At 42.2% G+C, this 21,856-nt stretch overlaps 1 protein-coding gene across 1 annotated transcript in view; it reads left to right on the plus strand.

Annotated features, from left to right (window-relative positions):
- Window positions 1–21,172, plus strand: part of LOC135570947 (zinc finger protein 436-like) — a 24,357-nt gene extending 3,185 nt beyond the window's left edge. Inside the window, exon 2 of the mRNA XM_065016766.1 lies at window positions 20,005–21,172. Coding sequence (XP_064872838.1) covers window positions 20,005–20,813 — 809 coding nt within the window. The 3' untranslated portion in view covers window positions 20,814–21,172. The remainder of the gene's footprint in view (window positions 1–20,004) is intronic.
- The last annotated feature ends 684 nt before the right edge of the window (window positions 21,173–21,856 follow it).

The following is a 21,856-nucleotide window of genomic DNA, read 5'->3' on the forward strand; positions in this document are numbered from 1 at the left end:
CAATCCCTTCTCAGACTGTTTCCAATCCCTTTTCAGACTGTTTCCAATCCCTTTCAGACTGTTTCCAATCCCTTTCAGACTGTTTCCAATCCCTTCTCAGACTGTTTCCAATCCCTTTTCAGACTGTTTCCAATCCCTTTTCAGACTGTTTCCAATCCCTTTTCAGACTGTTTCCAATCCCTTTCAGACTGTTTCCAATCCTTTTGACTGTTTGAGACTGTTTCAATCCTTTTCAGACTGTTTCCAATCCCTTTTTCAGACTGTTTCCAATCCCTTTTCAGACTGTTTCCAATCCCTTTCAGACTGTTTCCAATCCCTTTTCAGACTGTTTCCAATCCCTTTTCAGACTGTTTCCAATCCCTTTTCAGACTGTTTCAGACTGTTTCCCCTTTTCAGACTGTTTCCAATCCCTTTTCAGACTGTTTCCAATCCCTTTTCAGACTGTTTCCAATCCCTTTTCAGACTGTTTCCAATCCCTTTTCAGACTGTTTCCAATCCTTTTGAGACTGTTTCCAATCCCTTTTGAGACTGTTTCCAATCCCTTTTCAGACTGTTTCCAATCCTTTCCTGTTTTTCAGACTGTTTCCAATCCCTTTTCAGACTGTTTCCAATCCCTTTTCAGACTGTTTCCAATCCCTTTTCCGTTTCAATTTCCAATCCCTTTTCAGACTGTTTCCAATCCCTTTTCAGACTGTTTCCAATCCTTTTCAGACTGTTTCCAATCCCTTTTCAGACTGTTTCCAATCCCCTTTCAGACTGTTTCCAATCCCTTTCAGACTGTTTCCAATCCCTTTCAGACTGTTTCCAATCCCTTTTCAGACTGTTTCCAATCCCTTTCAGACTGTTTCCAATCCCTTTTCAGACTGTTTCCAATCCTTTTCAGACTGTTTCCAATCCCTTTTCAGACTGTTTCCAATCCCTTTTCAGACTGTTTCCTTTTCAGACTGTTTCCAATCCCTTTTCAGACTGTTTCCAATCCTTTTCTTTTGAGACCTTTCAGACTGTTTCCAATCCCTTTTCAGACTGTTTCCAATCCTTTTCTGTTTCAGACTGTTTCCAATCCCTTTTCAGTTTCCAATCCTGTTTCCAATCCCTTTCAGACTGTTTCCAATCCCTTTTCAGACTGTTTCCAATCCCTTTTCAGACTGTTTCCAATCCCTTCTCAGACTGTTTCCAATCCCTTTCAGACTGTTTCCAATCCCTTTTCAGACTGTTTCCAATCCCTTTTCAGACTGTTTCCAATCCCTTTTCAGACTGTTTCCAATCCCTTTTCAGACTGTTTCCAATCCCTTTTCAGACTGTTTCCAATCCTTTCCTGTTTCCAATCCCTTTGAGACTGTTTCCAATCCCTTTTCAGACTGTTTCCAATCCCTTTTCAGACTGTTTCCAATCCCTTTCAGACTGTTTCCAATCCCCTTCTCAGACTGTTTCCAATCCCTTTTTGAGACTGTTTCCAATCCCTTTTCAGACTGTTTCCAATCCCTTTCAGACTGTTTCCAATCCTTTCAGACTGTTTCCAATCCCTTTCAGACTGTTTCCAATCCCTTTTCAGACTGTTTCCAATCCCTTTTCAGACTGTTTCCAATCAGACTGTTTCCAATCCTTTTCAGACTGTTTCCAATCCCTTTTCAGACTTTTCAGACTGTTTCCAATCCCTTTTCAGACTGTTTCCAATCCCTTTTCAGACTGTTTCCAATCCCTTTTCAGAGATCCCTTTCTGTTTCCAATCCCTTTTGAGACTGTTTCCAATCCCTTTTCAGACTGTTTCCAATCCCTTTCAGACTGTTTCCAATCCCTTTTCAGACTGTTTCCAATCCCTTCTCAGACTGTTTCCAATCCCTTTTGAGACTGTTTCCAATCCCTTTTGAGACTGTTTCCAATCCCTTTTCAGACTGTTTCCAATTTTTCAGACTGTTTCCAATCCCCAGACTGTTTCCAATCCCTTTGACTGTTTCCAATCCCTTTGAGACTGTTTCCAACTGTTTCCCTTTTCAGACTGTTTCCAATCCCTTTTCAGACTGTTTCCAATCCCTTTTCAGACTGTTTCCAATCCCTTTCAGACTGTTTCCAATCCCTTTTCAGACTGTTTCCAATCCCTTTTCAGACTGTTTCCAATCCCTTTTCAGACTGTTTCCAATCCCTTTTCAGACTGTTTCCAATCCCTTTGAGACCAATTTTCAGACTGTTTCCAGACTGTTTCCCTTTTCAGACTGTTTCCAATCCCCTTTCAGACTGTTTCCAATCCCTTTTGAGACTGTTTCCAATCCCTTTTCAGACTGTTTCCAATCCCTTCAGACTTTCCAAGACTGTTTCCAATCCCTTTCAGACTGTTTCCAATCCCTTTTCAGACTGTTTCCAATCCCTTTTGAGACTGTTTCCAATCCCTTTCAGACTGTTTCCAATCCCTTTCAGACTGTTTCCAATCCCTTTTCAGACTGTTTCCAATCCCTTTTGAGACTGTTTCCAATCCTTTTCAGACTGTTTCAATCCCCAGACTGTTTCCAATCCCTTTTCAGACTGTTTCCAATCCCTTTTCAGACTGTTTCCAATCCCTTTTCAGACTGTTTCCAATCCCTTTCAGACTGTTTCCAATCCCTTCTCAGACTGTTTCCAATCCCCCTGTTTTTTCAGACTGTTTCCAATCCCTTTTCAGACTGTTTCCAATCCCTTTTCAGACTGTTTCCAATCCCTTCTCAGACTGTTTCCAATCCCTTTTCAGACTGTTTCCAATCCCTTCTCAGACTGTTTCCAATCCCTTTTCAGACTGTTTCCAATCCCTTTCCAATCCCAGACTGTTTCCAATCCCTTTTCAGACTGTTTCCAATCCCTTCTCAGACTGTTTCCAATCCCTTCTCAGACTGTTTCCAATCCCTTTTCAGACTGTTTCCAATCAGACTGTTTCCAATCCCTTTTCAGACTGTTTCCAATCCCTTTTGTTTCCAATCCCTTTGAGACTGTTTCCAATCCCTTTTCAGACTGTTTCCAATCCCTTTTCAGACTGTTTCCAATCCCTTTTCAGACTGTTTCCAATCCCTGTCAGACTGTTTCAATCCCTTTTCAGACTTTCCAATCCCTTTCAGACTGTTTCCAATCCCCTTTCAGACTGTTTCCAATCCCCTTTTCAGACTGTTTCCAATCCCTTTCAGACTGTTTCAATCCCTTTTCAGACTGTTTCCAATCCCTTTTCAGACTGTTTCCAATCCTTTTCAGACTGTTTTCCAATCCCTTTTCAGACTGTTTCCAATCCCTTTTCAGACTGTTTCCAATCCCTTTCAGACTGTTTCCAATCCCTTTTCAGACTGTTTCCAATCCCTTCTCAGACTGTTTCCAATCCCTTTTCAGACTGTTTCCAATCCCTTTCAGACTGTTTCCAATCCCTTTTCAGACTGTTTCCAATCCCTTTTCAGACTGTTTCCAATCCCTTTTCAGACTGTTTCCAATCCCTTTTCAGACTGTTTCCAATCCCTTTTCAGACTGTTTCCAATCCCTTTTCAGACTGTTTCCAATCCCTTTTCAGACTGTTTCCAATCCCTTCTCAGACTGTTTCCAATCCCTTTCAGACTGTTTCCAATCCCTTCCCTTTTCAGACTGTTTCCAATCCCTTTTCAGACTGTTTCCAATCCCTTTTCAGACTGTTTCCAATCCCTTTTCAGACTGTTTCCAATCCCTTTTCAGACTGTTTCCAATCCCTTTTCAGACTGTTTCCAATCCCTTTTCAGACTGTTTCCAATCCCTTTTCAGACTGTTTCCAATCCCTTTTCAGACTGTTTCCAATCCCTTTTCAGACTGTTTCCAATCCCTTTTCAGACTGTTTCCAATCCCTTTTCAGACTGTTTCCAATCCCTTTTCAGACTGTTTCCAATCCCTTTTCAGACTGTTTCCAATCCCTTTCAGACTGTTTCCAATCCCTTTTCAGACTGTTTCCAATCCCTTTTCAGACTGTTTCCAATCCCTTTTCAGACTGTTTCCAATCCCTTTTCAGACTGTTTCCAATCCCTTTTCAGACTGTTTCCAATCCCTTTTCAGACTGTTTCCAATCAGACTGTTTCCCCTTTTGAGACTGTTTCCAATCCCTTTCAGACTGTTTCCAATCCCTTTTCAGACTGTTTCCAATCCCTTTTCAGACTGTTTCCAATCCCTTTTCAGACTGTTTCCAATCCCTTTTCAGACTGTTTCCAATCCCTTTTCAGACTGTTTCCAATCCCTTTTCAGACTGTTTCCAATCCCTTTCAGACTGTTTCCAATCCCTTCTCAGACTGTTTCCAATGTTTCCAATCCCTTCTCAGACTGTTTCCAATCCCTTCTCAGACTGTTTCCAATCCCTTCTCAGACTGTTTCCAATCCCTTTTCAGACTGTTTCCAATCCCTTTTCAGACTGTTTCCAATCCCTTTTTCAGACTGTTTCCAATCCCTTTTCAGACTGTTTCCAATCCCTTTTCAGACTGTTTCCAATCCCTTTTCAGACTGTTTCCAATCCCTTTTCAGACTGTTTCCAATCCCTTTTCAGACTGTTTCCAATCCCTTTTCAGACTGTTTCCAATCCCTTTTCAGACTGTTTCCAATCCCTTTCAGACTGTTTCCAATTCAGACTGTTTCCAATCCCTTTTCAGACTGTTTCCAATCCCTTTTCAGACTGTTTCCAATCCCTTTCAAGACTGTTTCCAATCCCTTTTCAGACTGTTTCCAATCCCTTTCAGACTGTTTCCAATCCCCTTTTCAGACTGTTTCCAATCCCTTTTCAGACTGTTTCCAATCCCTTTTGAGACTGTTTCCAATCCTTTTCAGACTGTTTCCAATCCCTTTTCAGACTGTTTCCAATCCCTTTTCAGACTGTTTCCAATCCCTTCTCAGACTGTTTCCCCCTTTTCAGACTGTTTCCAATCCCTTTTCAGACTGTTTCCAATCCCTTTTCAGACTGTTTCCAATCCCTTTTCAGACTGTTTCCAATCCCTTTCAGACTGTTTCCAATCCCTTTTCAGACTGTTTCCAATCCCTTTTCAGACTGTTTCCAATCCCTTTTCAGACTGTTTCCAATCCCTTTTCAGACTGTTTCCAATCCCTTTTCAGACTGTTTCCAATCCCTTTTCAGACTGTTTCCAATCCCTTTTGAGACTGTTTCCAATCCCTTTTTTGAGACTGTTTCCAATCCCTTTTCAGACTATTTCCAATCCCCTTTTCAGACTGTTTCCAATCCCCTTTCTTTCAGACTGTTTCCAATCCTTTCAGACCCCTTTTTCAGACTGTTTCCAATCCCTTTTGAGACTGTTTCCAATCCCTTTTGAGACTGTTTCCAATCCCCTTTCAGACTGTTTCCAATCCCCTTTCAGACTGTTTCCAATCCCCTTTCAGACTGTTTCCAATCCCTTTTCAGACTGTTTCCAATCCTTTTTCCGACTGTTTCCAATCCTTTTTCCGACTGTTTCCAATCCCTTTTCAGACTGTTTCCAATCCCTTTTCAGACTGTTTCCAATCCCTTTTCAGACTGTTTCCAATCCCTTTTCAGACTGTTTCCAATCCCTTTTCAGACTGTTTCCAATCCCTTCTCAGACGGTTTCCAAACCCTTTTCAGACGGTTTCCAATCCCTTCTCAGACTGTTTCCAATCCCTTTTCAGACTGTTTCCAATCCCTTCTCAGACTGTTTCCAATCCCTTTTCAGACTGTTTCCAATCCCTTCTCAGACTGTTTCCAATCCCTTCTCAGACTGTTTCCAATCCCTTCTCAGACTGTTTCCAATCCCTTTTCAGACAGTTTCCAATCCCTTTTCCGACTGTTTCCAAATCCCTTTTCCGACTGTTTCCAATCCCTTTTCTGACTGTTTCCAATCCCTTTTCAGACTGTTTCCAATCCCTTTTGAGACTGTTTCCAATCCCTTTTGCTTTTGAGACTGTTTCCAATCCCTTGTCAGACTGTTTCCAATCCCCTTTCAGACTGTTTCCAATCCCCTTCTCAGACTGTTTCCAATCCCTTTTGAGACTGTTTCCAATCCCTTTCAGACTGTTTCCAATCCCTTTTCAGACTGTTTCCAATCCCTTTTCAGACTGTTTCCAATCCTTTTTCCGACTGTTTCCAATCCCTTTTCAGACTGTTTCCAATCCCTTCTCAGACTGTTTCCAATCCCTTCTCAGACTGTTTCCAATCCCTTTTCAGACTGTTTCCAATCCCTTTTCAGACTGTTTCCAATCCCTTTTCAGACGGTTTCCAATCCCTTCTCAGACGGTTTCCAATCCCTTTTCAGACGGTTTCCAATCCCTTTTCAGAATGTTTCCAATCCCTTTTCAGACTGTTTCCAATCCCTTTTCAGACTGTTTCCAATCCCTTTTCAGACGGTTTCCAAACCCTTTTCAGACGGTTTCCAATCCCTTCTCAGACTGTTTCCAATCCCTTTTCAGACTGTTTCCAATCCCTTCTCAGACTGTTTCCAATCCCTTTTCAGACTGTTTCCAATCCCTTTTGAGACTGTTTCCAATCCCCTTTGAGACTGTTTCCAACCCCTTTTGCTTTTGAGACTGTTTCCAATCCCTTGTCAGACTGTTTCCAATCCCTTTTCAGACTGTTTCCAATCCCTTTTCAGACTGTTTCCAATCCCTTTTCAGACTGTTTCCAATCCCTTTTGAGACTGTTTCCAATCCCTTTTCAGACTGTTTCCAATCCCTTTTCAGACTGTTTCCAATCCCTTTTCAGCCTGTTTCCAATCCCTTTTCAGCCTGTTTCCAATCCCTTTTCAGCCTGTTTCCAATCCCTTTTTTAGCCTGTTTCCAATCCCTTCTCAGACTGTTTCCAATCCCTTTTCAGACTGTTTCCAATCCCTTTTCAGACTGTTTCCAATCCCTTTTTAGACTGTTTCCAATCCCTTTTAGACTGTTTCCAATCCTTTTGCTTTTGAGACTGTTTCCAATCCCTTTTCAGACTGTTTCCAATCCCTTTTGAGACTATTTCCAATCCCTTTTGAGACTGTTTCCAATCCCCTTTCAGACTCTTTCCAATCCCCTTCTCAGCCTGTTTCCAATCCCTTTTGAGACTGTTTCCAATCCCCTTTCAGACTGTTTCCAATCCCCTTTCAGACTGTTTCCAATCCCTTTTCAGACTGTTTCCAATCCCTTTTCAGACTGTTTCCAATCCTTTTTCCGACTGTTTCCAATCCCTTTTCAGACTGTTTCCAATCCCTTTTCAGACTGTTTCCAATCCCTTTTTAGACTGTTTCCAATCCCTTTTGCTTTTGAGACTGTTTCCAATCCCTTTTGAGACTATTTCCAATCCCTTTTGAGACTGTTTCCAATCCCCTTTCAGACTGTTTCCAATCCCCTTCTCAGCCTGTTTCCAATCCCTTTTGAGACTGTTTCCAATCCCTTTTGAGACTGTTTCCAATCCCCTTTCAGACTGTTTCCAATCCCCTTTCAGACTGTTTCCAATCCCCTTTCAGACTGTTTCCAATCCCTTTTCAGACTGTTTCCAATCCTTTTTCCGACTGTTTCCAATCCTTTTTCCGACTGTTTCCAATCCCTTTTCAGACTGTTTCCAATCCCTTTTCAGACTGTTTCCAATCCCTTTTCAGACTGTTTCCAATCCTTCAGACTGTTTCCAAGAGACTGTTTCCAATCCAAACCCTTTTCAGACGGTTTCCAATCCCTTTCAGACTGTTTCCAATCCCTTTTCAGACTGTTTCCAATCCCCTTTCAGACTGTTTCCAATCCCTTTTCAGACTGTTTCCAATCCCTTCTCAGACTGTTTCCAATCCCTTTTCAGACTGTTTCCAATCTCAGACTGTTTCCAATCCCTTCTCAGACTGTTTCCAATCCCTTTTCAGACTGTTTCCAATCCCTTCAGACTTTCATCCCTCAGACTGTTTCCAATCCCTTTTCCGACTGTTTCCAATCCCTTTTCAGACTGTTTCCAATCCCTTTTCAGACTGTTTCCAATCCCTTTTCAGACTGTTTCCAATCCCTTTTGAGACTGTTTCCAATCCCTTTTGCTTTTGAGACTGTTTCCAATCCCTTGTCAGACTGTTTCCAATCCCCTTTCAGACTGTTTCCAATCCCCTTCTCAGCCTGTTTCCAATCCCTTTTGAGACTGTTTCCAATCCCCTTTCAGACTGTTTCCAATCCCTTTTCAGACTGTTTCCAATCCCTTTTCAGACTGTTTCCAATCCTTTTTCCGACTGTTTCCAATCCCTTTTCAGACTGTTTCCAATCCCTTCTCAGACTGTTTCCAATCCCTTCTCAGACTGTTTCCAATCCCTTTTCAGACTGTTTCCAATCCCTTTTCAGACTGTTTCCAATCCCTTTTCAGACTGTTTCCAATCCCTTCTCAGACGGTTTCCAATCCCTTTTCAGACTGTTTCCAATCCCTTTTCAGAATGTTTCCAATCCCTTTTCAGACTGTTTCCAATCCCTTTTCAGACTGTTTCCAATCCCTTTTCAGACGGTTTCCAATCCCTTTTCAGACTGTTTCCAATCCCTTTCAGACTGTTTCCAATCCCTTTTCAGACTGTTTCCAATCCCTTTTCAGACTGTTTCCAATCCCTTTTCAGACTGTTTCCAATCCCTTTTCAGACTGTTTCCAATCAGACCCCAATTTGAGACTGTTTCCAATCCCTTTTGCTTTTGAGACTGTTTCCAATCCCTTGTCAGACTGTTTCCAATCCCTTTTCAGACTGTTTCCAATCCCTTTTCAGACTGTTTCCAATCCCTTTTCAGACTGTTTCCAATCCCTTTTCAGACTGTTTCCAATCCCTTTTGAGACTGTTTCCAATCCCTTTTCAGACTGTTTCCAATCCCTTTTCAGACTGTTTCCAATCCCTTTTCAGACTGTTTCCAATCCCTTTTCAGACTGTTTCCAATCCCTTTTTTAGCCTGTTTCCAATCCCTTCTCAGACTGTTTCCAATCCCTTTTCAGACTGTTTCCAATCCCTTTTCAGACTGTTTCCAATCCCTTTTTAGACTGTTTCCAATCCCTTTTGCTTTTGAGACTGTTTCCAATCCCTTTTGCTTTTGAGACTGTTTCCAATCCCTTTTGAGACTATTTCCAATCCCTTTTGAGACTGTTTCCAATCCCCTTTCAGACTGTTTCCAATCCCCTTCTCAGCCTGTTTCCAATCCCTTTTGAGACTGTTTCCAATCCCCTTTCAGACTGTTTCCAATCCCCTTTCAGACTGTTTCCAATCCCTTTTCAGACTGTTTCCAATCCCTTTTCAGACTGTTTCCAATCCTTTTTCCGACTGTTTCCAATCCCTTTTTAGACTGTTTCCAATCCCTTTTGCTTTTGAGACTGTTTCCAATCCCTTTTGAGACTATTTCCAATCCCTTTTGAGACTGTTTCCAATCCCCTTTCAGACTGTTTCCAATCCCCTTCTCAGCCTGTTTCCAATCCCTTTTGAGACTGTTTCCAATCCCCTTTCAGACTGTTTCCAATCCCCTTTCAGACTGTTTCCAATCCCCTTCTCAGACTGTTTCCAATCCCTTTTCTGACTGTTTCCAATCCCTTTTCAGACTGTTTCCAATCCCTTTTGAGACTGTTTCCAATCCCTTTTGCTTTTGAGACTGTTTCCAATCCCTTGTCAGACTGTTTCCAATCCCCTTTCAGACTGTTTCCAATCCCCTTCTCAGCCTGTTTCCAATCCCTTTTGAGACTGTTTCCAATCCCCTTTCAGACTGTTTCCAATCCCTTTTCAGACTGTTTCCAATCCCTTTTCAGACTGTTTCCAATCCCTTTTCAGACTGTTTCCAATCCTTTTTCCGACTGTTTCCAATCCCTTTTCAGACTGTTTCCAATCCCTTTCAGACTGTTTCCAATCCCTTTTCAGACTGTTTCCAATCCCTTTTCAGACTGTTTCCAATCCCTTTTCAGACTGTTTCCAATCCCTTCTCAGACTGTTTCCAATCCCTTTTCAGACTGTTTCCAATCCCTTTTCAGACTGTTTCCAATCCCTTTTCAGACGGTTTCCAAACCCTTTTCAGACGGTTTCCAATCCCTTCTCAGACTGTTTCCAATCCCTTTTCAGACTGTTTCCAATCCCTTCTCAGACTGTTTCCAATCCCTTTTCAGACTGTTTCCAATCCCCTTTGAGACTGTTTCCAACCCCTTTTGCTTTTGAGACTGTTTCCAATCCCTTGTCAGACTGTTTCCAATCCCTTTTCAGACTGTTTCCAATCCCTTTTCAGACTGTTTCCAATCCCTTTTCAGACTGTTTCCAATCCCTTTTCAGACTGTTTCCAATCCCTTTTGAGACTGTTTCCAATCCCTTTTCAGACTGTTTCCAATCCCTTTTCAGCCTGTTTCCAATCCCTTTTCAGCCTGTTTCCAATCCCTTTTCAGCCTGTTTCCAATCCCTTTTTTAGCCTGTTTCCAATCCCTTCTCAGACTGTTTCCAATCCCTTTTCAGACTGTTTCCAATCCCTTTTCAGACTGTTTCCAATCCCTTTTTAGACTGTTTCCAATCCCTTTTGCTTTTGAGACTGTTTCCAATCCCTTTTGCTTTTGAGACTGTTTCCAATCCCTTTTCAGACTGTTTCCAATCCTTTTTCCGACTGTTTCCAATCCCTTTTCAGACTGTTTCCAATCCCTTCTCAGACTGTTTCCAATCCCTTCTCAGACTGTTTCCAATCCCTTTTCAGACTGTTTCCAATCCCTTTTCAGACTGTTTCCAATCCCTTTTCAGACTGTTTCCAATCCCTTTTCAGACTGTTTCCAATCCCTTTTCAGACTGTTTCCAATCCCTTTTCAGACTGTTTCCAATCCCTTTTCAGACTGTTTCCAATCCCTTTTCAGACTGTTTCCAATCCCTTTTCAGACTGTTTTTTCAGAAACCCTTTTCAGACGGTTTCCAATCCCTTTCAGACTGTTTCCAATCCCTTTCAGACTGTTTCCAATCCCTTTCAGACTGTTTCTCAGACTGTTTCCAATCCCTTTTCAGACTGTTTCCAATCCCTTTGAGACTGTTTCCAACCCCTTTTGCTTTTGAGACTGTTTCCAATCCCTTTCAGACTGTTTCCAATCCCTTTTCAGACTGTTTCCAATCCCTTTTCAGACTGTTTTTTCAGACTGTTTCCAATCCCTTTTCAGACTGTTTCCAATCCCTTTTCAGACTGTTTTTCCCAGACTGTTTCCAATCCCTTTTCAGACTGTTTCCAATCCCTTTTCAGACTGTTTCCAATCCCTTTTCAGACTGTTTCCAATCCCTTTTCACTGCCAATCCTTTTCAGACTTTCCAATCCCTTTTCAGACTGTTTCCAATCCCTTTCAGACTGTTTCCAATCCCTTTTCAGACTGTTTCCAATCCCTTTTCAGACTGTTTCCAATCCCTTTTCAGACTGTTTCCAATCCCTTTTCAGACTGTTTCCAATCCCTTTTCAGACTGTTTCCAATCCCTTTTCAGACTGTTTCCAATCCCTTTTCAGACTGTTTCCAATCCCTTTTCAGACTGTTTCCAATCCCTTTTCAGACTGTTTCCAATCCCTTTTCAGACTGTTTCCAAACCCTTTTCAGACTGTTTCCAATCCCTTTTCAGACTGTTTCCAATCCCTTTTCAGACTGTTTCCAATCCCTTTTCAGACTGTTTCCAATCCCTTTTCAGACTGTTTCCAATCCCTTTCAGACTGTTTCCAATCCTTTTGCTTTTCAGACTGTTTCCAATCCCTTTTCAGACTGTTTCCAATCCCTTTTCAGACTGTTTCCAATCCCTTTTCAGACTGTTTCCAATCCCTTTTCAGACTGTTTCCAATCCCTTTTCAGACTGTTTCCAATCCCTTTTGAGACTGTTTCCAATCCCTTTTCAGACTGTTTCCAATCCCTTTTCAGCCTGTTTCCAATCCCTTTTCAGCCTGTTTCCAATCCCTTTTCAGCCTGTTTCCAATCCCTTTTTTAGCCTGTTTCCAATCCCTTCTCAGACTGTTTCCAATCCCTTTTCAGACTGTTTCCAATCCCTTTTCAGACTGTTTCCAATCCCTTTTTAGACTGTTTCCAATCCCTTTTGCTTTTGAGACTGTTTCCAATCCCTTTTGCTTTTGAGACTGTTTCCAATCCCTTTTGAGACTATTTCCAATCCCTTTTCAGACGGTTTCCAATCCCTTTTCAGACTGTTTCCAATCCCTTTTCAGACTGTTTCCAATCCCTTTTCAGACTGTTTCCAATCCCTTTTCAGACTGTTTCCAAACCCTTTTCAGACGGTTTCCAATCCCTTCTCAGACTGTTTCCAATCCCTTTTCAGACTGTTTCCAATCCCTTTCAGACTGTTTCCAATCCCTTTTCAGACTGTTTCCAATCCCTTTTGAGACTGTTTCCAATCCCTTTGAGACTGTTTCCAACCCTTTTCCCTTTTCAGACTGTTTCCAATCCCTTTTCAGACTGTTTCCAATCCTTTTCAGACTGTTTCCAATCCCTTTTCAGACTGTTTCCAATCCCTTTTCAGACTGTTTCCAATCCCTTTTCAGACTGTTTCCAATCCCTTTTCAGACTGTTTCCAATCCCTTTTCAGACTGTTTCCAATCCCTTTTCAGACTGTTTCCAATCCCTTTCAGACTGTTTCCAATCCCTTTCAGACTGTTTCCAATCCCTTTTGCTTTTGAGACTGTTTCCAATCTCTTCTCAGACTGTTTCCAATCCCTTCTCAGACTGTTTCCAATCCCTTTTCAGACAGTTTCCAATCCCTTTTCAGACAGTTTCCAATCCCTTTTCCGACTGTTTCCAAATCCCTTTTCTGACTGTTTCCAATCCATTTTCCGACTGTTTCCAATCCCTTTTCAGACTGTTTCCAATCCCTTTTGAGACTGTTTCCAATCCCCTTTGAGACTGTTTCCAATCCCTTTTGAGACTGTTTCCAATCCCTTTTGAGACTGTTTCCAATCCCTTTTCAGACTGTTTCCAATCCCCTTTCAGACTGTTTCCAATCCCCTTTCAGACTGTTTCCAATCCCCTTTCAGACTGTTTCCAATCCCTTTTCAGACTGTTTCCAATCCCTTTTCCGACTGTTTCCAATCCCTTTTCAGACTGTTTCCAATCCCTTTTCAGACTGTTTCCAATCCCTTTTCAGACTGTTTCCAATCCCTTTTCAGACTGTTTCCAATCCCTTTTCAGACTGTTTCCAATCCCTTCTCAGACTGTTTCCAATCCCTTCTCAGACTGTTTCCAATCCCTTTCAGACTGTTTCCAATCCCTTTCAGACTGTTTCCAATCCCTTTTGCTTTTGAGACTGTTTCCAATCCCCTTTTGAGACTGTTTCCAATCCTTTTGCTTTTGAGACTGTTTCCAATCCCTTTTGAGACTGTTTCCAATCCCCTTTCAGACTGTTTCCAATCCCCTTTCAGACTGTTTCCAATCCCTTTTTGTTTCAATCCCTTTTCAGACTGTTTCCAATCCCCTTTCAGACTGTTTCCAATCCCCTTTCAGACTGTTTCCAATCCCCCTTTCAGACTGTTTCCAATCCCTTTTCAGACTGTTTCCAATCCTTTTTCAGACTGTTTCCAATCCTTTTTCCGACTGTTTCCAATCCCTTTTCAGACTGATTCCAATCCCTTTTCAGACTGTTTCCAATCCCTTTTCAGACTGTTTCCAGTCCCTTTTTAGACTGTTTCCAATCCCTTCTCAGACTGTTTCCAATCCCTTTTCAGACTGTTTCCAATCCCTTTTCAGACGGTTTCCAATCCCTTCTCAGACGGTTTCCAATCCCTTTTGAGACTGTTTCCAATCCCTTTTGAGACTGTTTCCAATCCCCTTTCAGACTGTTTCCAATCCCCTTTCAGACTGTTTCCAATCCCTTTTGCTTTTGAGACTGTTTCCAATCCCTTTTGAGACTGTTTCCAATCCCTTTTGAGACTGTTTCCAATCCCTTTTCAGACTGTTTCCAATCCCCTTTCAGACTGTTTCCAATCCCCTTTCAGACTGTTTCCAATCCCTTTCAGACTGTTTCCAATCCCTTTCAGACTGTTTCCAATCTCTTTTCAGACTGTTTCCAATCCCTTTTCAGACTGTTTCCAATCCCTTTTCAGACTGTTTCCAATCCCTTTTCAGACTGTTTCCAATCCCTTTTCAGACTGTTTCCAATCCCTTTTCAGACTGTTTCCAATCCCTTTTCAGACTGTTTCCAATCCCTTTCAGACTGTTTCCAATCCCCTCAGACTGTTTCCAATCCCTTTTCAGACTGTTTCCAATCCCTTTTCAGACTGTTTCCAATCCCCTTTCAGACTGTTTCCAATCCCTTTTCAGACTGTTTCCAATCCCTTTTCAGACTGTTTCCAATCCCTTTTCAGACTGTTTCCAATCCCTTTTCAGACTGTTTCCAATCCCTTTTCAGACTGTTTCCAATCCCTTCTCAGACTGTTTCCAATCCCTTTTCAGACTGTTTCCAATCCCTTTTCAGACTGTTTCCAATCCCTTTTCAGACTGTTTCCAATCCCTTTTCAGACTGTTTCCAATCCCTTCTCAGACTGTTTCCAATCCCTTTTCAGACTGTTTCCAATCCCTTTTCAGACTGTTTCCAAACCCTTTTCAGACGGTTTCCAATCCCTTCTCAGACGGTTTCCAATCCCTTTTCAGACTGTTTCCAATCCCTTCTCAGACTGTTTCCAATCCCTTTTTAGACTGTTTCCAATCCCTTTTCAGACTGTTTCCAATCCCTTTTCAGACTGTTTCCAATCCCTTCTCAGACTGTTTCCAATCCCTTCTCAGACTGTTTCCAATCCCTTTTTAGACTGTTTCCAATCCCTTTTGCTTTTGAGACTGTTTCCAATCCCTTTTGCTTTTGAGACTGTTTCCAATCCCTTTTGAGACTATTTCCAATCCCTTTTGAGACTGTTTCCAATCCCCTTTCAGACTGTTTCCAATCCCCTTCTCAGCCTGTTTCCAATCCCTTTTGAGACTGTTTCCAATCCCCTTTCAGACTGTTTCCAATCCCCTTTCAGACTGTTTCCAATCCCTTTTCAGACTGTTTCCAATCCCTTTTCCGACTGTTTCCAATCCTTTTTCCGACTGTTTCCAATCCCTTTTCAGACTGTTTCCAATCCCTTTTCAGACTGTTTCCAATCCCTTTTCAGACGGTTTCCAATCCCTTTTCAGACTGTTTCCAATCCCTTTTGAGACTGTTTCCAATCCCCTTTCAGACTGTTTCCAATCCCTTTTGCTTTTGAGACTGTTTCCAATCCCTTTTGAGACTGTTTCCAATCCCTTTTGAGACTGTTTCCAATCTGTTTCCAATCCTTTTGAGACTGTTTCCAATCCCTTTTGAGACTGTTTCCAATCCCTTTTGTTTCCAATCCCCTTTCAGACTGTTTCCAATCCCTTTCAGACTGTTTCCAATCCCTTCTCAGACTGTTTCCAATCCCTTCTGTTTCCAAAGACTGTTTCCAATCCCTTCTCAGACTGTTTCCAATCCCTTTTCAGACTGTTTCCAATCCCTTTTCAGACTGTTTCCAATCCCTTTTCAGACTGTTTCCAATCCCTTTCAGACTGTTTCCAATCCCTTTTCAGACTGTTTCCAATCCCTTTCAGACTGTTTCCAAGACTGTTTCCAATCCCTTTTCAGACTGTTTCCAATCCCTTTTCAGACTGTTTCCAATCCCTTTTCAGACTGTTTCCAATCCCTTTTCAGACTGTTTCCAATCCCTTTTCAGCCTGTTTCCAATCCCTGTTTCCAATCCTTTTCCGACTGTTTCCAATCCCTTTTCAGACTGTTTCCAATCCCTTTTCAGACTGTTTCCAATCCCTTTTCAGACTGTTTCCAATCCCTTTTCAGACGGTTTCCAATCCCTTCTCAGACGGTTTCCAATCCCTTTTCAGACTGTTTCCAATCCCTTTTCAGACTGTTTCCAATCCCTTTTCAGACTGTTTCCAATCCCTTTTCAGACTGTTTCCAATCCCTTCTCAGACTGTTTCCAATCCCTTTTCAGACTGTTTCCAATCCCTTTTCAGACTGTTTCCAATCCCTTTTCAGACTGTTTCCAAACCCTTTTCAGACTGTTTCCAATCCCTTTTCAGACTGTTTCCAATCCCTTCTCAGACTGTTTCCAATCCCTTCTCAGACTGTTTCCAATCCCTTCTCAGACTGTTTCCAATCCCTTCTCAGACTGTTTCCAATCCCTTCTCAGACTGTTTCCAATCCCTTTTCAGACAGTTTCCAATCCCTTTTCAGACAGTTTCCAATCCCTTTTCCGACTGTTTCCAATCCCTTTTCCGACGGTTTCCAATCCCTTTTCCGACTGTTTCCAATCCCTTTTCAGACTGTTTCCAATCCCTTTTCAGACTGTTTCCAATCCCTTTTGAGACTGTTTCCAATCCCTTTTCAGACTGTTTCCAATCCCTTTTCAGACTGTTTCCAATCCCTTTTGCTTTTGAGACTGTTTCCAATCCCTTGTCAGACTGTTTCCAATCCCTTTTGAGACTGTTTCCAATCCCTTTTGAGACTGTTTCCAATCCCCTTTCAGACTGTTTCCAATCCCCTTTCAGACTGTTTCCAATCCCCTTTCAGACTGTTTCCAATCCCTTTTCAGACTGTTTCCAATCCCTTTTCAGACTGTTTCCAATCCTTTTTCCGACTGTTTCCAATCCCTTTTCAGACTGTTTCCAATCCCTTTTCACTGTTTCCAATCCCTTTTCAGCCTGTTTCCAATCCCTTTTCAGCCTGTTTCCAATCCCTTTTCAGACTGTTTCCAATCCCTTTTCAGACTGTTTCCAATCCCTTCTCAGACTGTTTCCAATCCCTTTTCAGACTGTTTCCAATCCCTTTTCAGACTGTTTCCAATCCCTTTTCAGACTGTTTCCAATCCCTTTTCAGACTGTTTCCAATCCCTTTTCAGACTGTTTCCAATCCCTTTTCAGACTGTTTCAATCCCTTTCAGACTGTTTCCAATCCCTTTTCAGACTGTTTCCAATCCCTTCTCAGACTGTTTCCAATCCCTTCTCAGACTGTTTCCAATCCCTTTTCAGACTGTTTCCAATCCCTTTTCAGACTGTTTCCAATCCCTTTTCAGACTGTTTCCAAACCCTTTTCAGACGGTTTCCAATCCCTTCTCAGACTGTTTCCAATCCCTTCTCAGACTGTTTCCAATCCCTTCTCAGACTGTTTCCAATCCCTTCTCAGACTGTTTCCAATCCCTTCTAAGACTGTTTCCAATCCCTTCTCAGACTGTTTCCAATCCCTTTTCAGACAGTTTCCAATCCCTTTTCAGACAGTTTCCAATCCCTTTTCCGACTGTTTCCAATCCCTTTTCCGACGGTTTCCAATCCCTTTTCCGACTGTTTCCAATCCCTTTTCAGACTGTTTCCAATCCCTTTTCAGACTGTTTCCAATCCCTTTTCAGACTGTTTCCAATCCCTTTTGCTTTTGAGACTGTTTCCAATCCCTTTTCAGACTGTTTCCAATCCCTTTTCAGACTGTTTCCAATCCCTTTTGAGACTGTTTCCAATCCCCAATCCCCTTTTGAGACTGTTTCCAATCCCTTTCAGACTGTTTCCAATCCCTTTCAGACTGTTTCCAATCCCTTTCAGACTGTTTCCAATCCCTTTTCAGACTGTTTCCAATCCTTTTCAGACTGTTTCCAATCCCTTTTCAGACTGTTTCCAATCCTTTTTCAGACTGTTTCCAATCCCTTTTCAGACTGTTTCCAATCCCTTTTCAGACTGTTTCCAATCCCTTTCAGACTGTTTCCAATCCCTTTTCAGACTGTTTCCAATCCCTTTTCAGACTGTTTCCAATCCCTTTTCAGACTGTTTCCAATCCCTTTTCAGACTGTTTCCAATCCCTTTTCAGACTGTTTCCAATCCCTTTTCAGACTGTTTCCAATCCCTTTTCAGACTGTTTCCAATCCCTTCTCAGACTGTTTCCAATCCCTTTTCAGACTGTTTCCAATCCCTTCTCAGACTGTTTCCAATCCCTTCTAAGACTGTTTCCAATCCCTTCTCAGACTGTTTCCAATCCCTTTTCCGACGGTTTCCAATCCCTTTTCCGACTGTTTCCAATCCCTTTTGAGACTGTTTACAATCCCTTTTCAGACTGTTTCCAATCCCTTTTCAGACTGTTTCCAATCCCTTTTGCTTTTGAGACTGTTTCCAATCCCTTGTCAGACTGTTTACAATCCCTTTTCAGACTGTTTACAATCCCTTTTCAGACTGTTTCCAATCCCTTTTGAGACTGTTTCCAATCCCTTCTCAGACTGTTTCCAATCCCTTCTCAGACTGTTTCCAATCCCTTCTAAGACTGTTTCCAATCCCTTCTCCGACTGTTTCCAATCCCTTTTCAGACTGTTTCCAATCCCTTCTCAGACTGTTTCCAATCCCTTCTAAGACTGTTTCCAATCCCTTCTCAGACTGTTTCCAATCCCTTTTCCGACGGTTTCCAATCCCTTTTCCGACTGTTTCCAATCCCTTTTGAGACTGTTTACAATCCCTTTTCAGACTGTTTACAATCCCTTTTCAGACTGTTTCCAATCCCTTTTGAGACTGTTTCCAATCCCTTCTCAGACTGTTTCCAATCCCTTCTCAGACTGTTTCCAATCCCTTCTAAGACTGTTTCCAATCCCTTCTAAGACTGTTTCCAATCCCTTCTCCGACTGTTTCCAATCCCTTTTCCGACGGTTTCCAATCCCTTTTCCGACTGTTTCCAATCCCTTTTCAGACTGTTTCCAATCCCTTTTCAGACTGTTTCCAATCCCTTTTGAGACTGTTTACAATCCCTTTTCAGACAGTTTCCAATCCCTTTTCAGACTGTTTCCAATCCCTTTTGCTTTTGAGACTGTTTCCAATCCCTTGTCAGACTGTTTCCAATCCCTTTTCAGACTGTTTACAATCCCTTTTCAGACTGTTTCCAATCCCTTTTGAGACTGTTTCCAATCCCTTTTGAGACTGTTTCCAATCCCTTTTGAGACTGTTTCCAATCCCCCTTTGAGACTGTTTCCAATCCCTTTTCAGACTGTTTCCAATCCCTTTTGAGACTGTTTACAATCCCTTTTCAGACTGTTTACAATCCCTTTTCAGACTGTTTCCAATCCCTTTTGCTTTTGAGACTGTTTCCAATCCCTTGTCAGACTGTTTACAATCCCTTTTCAGACTGTTTCCAATCCCTTTTCAGACTGTTTCCAATCCCTTTTGAGACTGTTTCCAATCCCGTTTGAGACTGTTTCCAATCCCTTTTGAGACTGTTTCCAATCCCCCTTTGAGACTGTTTCCAATCCCCTTTTGAGACTGTTTCCAATCCCCTTTGAGACTGTTTCCAATCCCTTTTGAGACTGTTTCCAATCCCCTTTGAGACTGTTTCCAATCCCCTTTTGAGACTGTTTCCAATCCCCTTTCAGCCTGTTTCCAATCCCCTTCTCAGCCGGTTTCCAATCCCCTTCTCAGCCTGTTTCCAATCCCCCTTCTCAGACTGTTTCCAATCCCCTTCTCAGCCTGTTTCCAATCCCCTTCTCAGACTGTTTTCAATCCCCTTCTCCGACTGTTTCCAATCCCCTTCTCAGACTGTTTCCAAGCCCCTTCTCAGACTGTTTCCAATCCCCTTCTCAGACTGTTTCCAATCCCCTTCTCAGCCTGTTTCCAATCCCCTTCTCAGACTGTTTCCAATCTTGTTTCCAATCCCCTTTCAGACTGTTTCCAATCCCCTTCTCAGCCAGTTTCCAATCCCCTTCTCAGCCTGTTTCCAATCCCCTTCTCAGACTGTTTCCAATCCCCTTCTCAGCCTGTTTCCAATCCCCTTCTCAGCCTGTTTCCAATCCCCTTCTCAGACTGTTTCCAATCCCCTTCTCAGACTGTTTCCAATCCCCTTCTCAGACTGTTTCCAATCCCCTTCTCAGACTGTTTCCAATCTTGTTTCCAATCCCCTTTCAGCCTATTTCCAATCCATTTTCAACCTGTTTCTAATACATTTTCAAACTAATTCTGGTAGATGTTTTATATAAGACTGTTTGACCTGAAATATTTGCTTATGCCACAAATGATTTGCATAACAACAGTGAAGTTCAATAGTGTTTTCAATTAGTGTTTATTCAGGTCTCTGTTTAAATAAACCCTCTGTTTGTCTTTGGCAGGAGAAAGATCAGACTCAGAGGAACCAGAGACGTCCAAACCAGCAAGACGAAACGACTGTTCCCACTGCGGGAAGAGTTTTACCAAGTTAGGAAACCTGAGAAGACATGAGAGAACACACACAGGAGAGAAGCCTCATCACTGCTCCCAGTGTGGGAAGAGTTTCACCCAGTTAGGGAACCTAAAAATACACGAGAGAACACACACAGGAGAGAAGCCTTACGAATGCTCTCAATGTGGAATGAGTTTTACCAAGTTAGGGTACCTGAAATCACACGAGAGAACACACACAGGAGAGAAGCCTTTCCACTGTTCACTGTGCGGGAAGAGTTTTACAGAGTTAGGCAACATGAAAAGGCACGAGCGGACACACACAGGCGAGAAGCCTCATCACTGCTGTCAGTGTGGAAAGACTTTTACAGAGTTGGGGAGCCTGAAAATACATAAGAGAATACACACAGGGGAGAAGCCTTTCCACTGCTCCCTGTGTGGAAAGAGTTTTACAGAGTTAAGCAACATGAAAAAACATGAGAGGACACACACAGGGGATAAGCCTTTCCACTGCTCCCTGTGTGGAAAGAGTTTTACAGAGTTAGGGAGTCTAAAAATGCATAAGAGAATACACACGGGCGAGAAGCCTCATCACTGTTCTCAGTGCGGAAAGAGTTTTACAAAGTTAGGGAACCTGAAAATGCACGAGAGAATACACACAGGAGAGAAGCCATACCAATGCTCCCTGTGCTTAAAGAGTTTTACCTCATTAAGGCAATTGAAAGAACATGAAAGAATCCACACCATAGAGAAACGTTAGCAATGCTCCTAGTGTGAAATTGTATATTTTTAACCAGTTAGTTTTAACCAGTTAGTTTTAACCAGTTCGTTTTAACCAGTTAGGGCACCTGAAAAAAACATGAGGTAATACATACAGTGAAGATGCCTTACCGCTGTTCCAGTGTAGAAACGAATATATCACATCAAATATACTTTAAGTTAATGTCATTCTATTTTAAAGCTACAATGTGTAACGTTTTTGTGCAAACCTGACACACATTCTCACAGAAAAAAAACACAAATAATGCTCCCACACTTGTCTTATATATTGTACTGCAAAATGTTGTGCTTTTGTTTATGCCACATGAAATCAAGTTGTATAAAATGGACCAAAAAATACATCTATGTTTTTTTAATTTCAAAACAATAACTGGATATGAAGCAGGCTATGTCAGTGTGAATGTATCCGGGTAAAGAACGTCACGCTGCTTACTTGGCGATTACCACTTTCCCCTGATTAGACACACACCTGACTCGAACTCGAGACCTCTGCTTTACAAACACACGTGACCGTCCTCTTCTCTCAAACGTCTCTACTATTCGCGCCACTCAAAAGTTAGTAATCGAGTGGCGCGCGATTGGGACATTTACAACTGACGAGGAAGTTTCACACGTCTTCGATGTGCTTCATTCAGCCCCTCAAAACGTACAACAGCGACCACAGCGTTGAGCTGAGCACAACTGTACATCCGAGTCACTGTGAAGGACGTCACGTTGCTTACTTCAGGTTTGCCACAAGCTTCACGGAGACTAAAGATTCAGAGAGTAGCGCAGTGTTCCAATGTCGTTTCTTGTCACAAAAGAGGCAACTCTTTGTAAACCAAATGCTGCTCCAGTTTCAACTGTTCTGCCTTATTATTATTCGACCATGCTGGTCATTTATGAACATTTGAACATTTCTACCTTGCTAGAGCTGCCCCGGCCAACTGTAAGGGCTGTTATTGTGAAGTGGAAACATCTAGCGCCTTGCGGTCCAATGCCGAGCAGTTGCCATACCAGGCGGTGATGCAGTCAGTCAAGATG

The sequence above is a fragment of the Oncorhynchus nerka genome, unplaced genomic scaffold (assembly GCF_034236695.1).
Source record: "Oncorhynchus nerka isolate Pitt River unplaced genomic scaffold, Oner_Uvic_2.0 unplaced_scaffold_887, whole genome shotgun sequence".
Lineage (NCBI taxonomy): Eukaryota > Metazoa > Chordata > Actinopteri > Salmoniformes > Salmonidae > Oncorhynchus > Oncorhynchus nerka.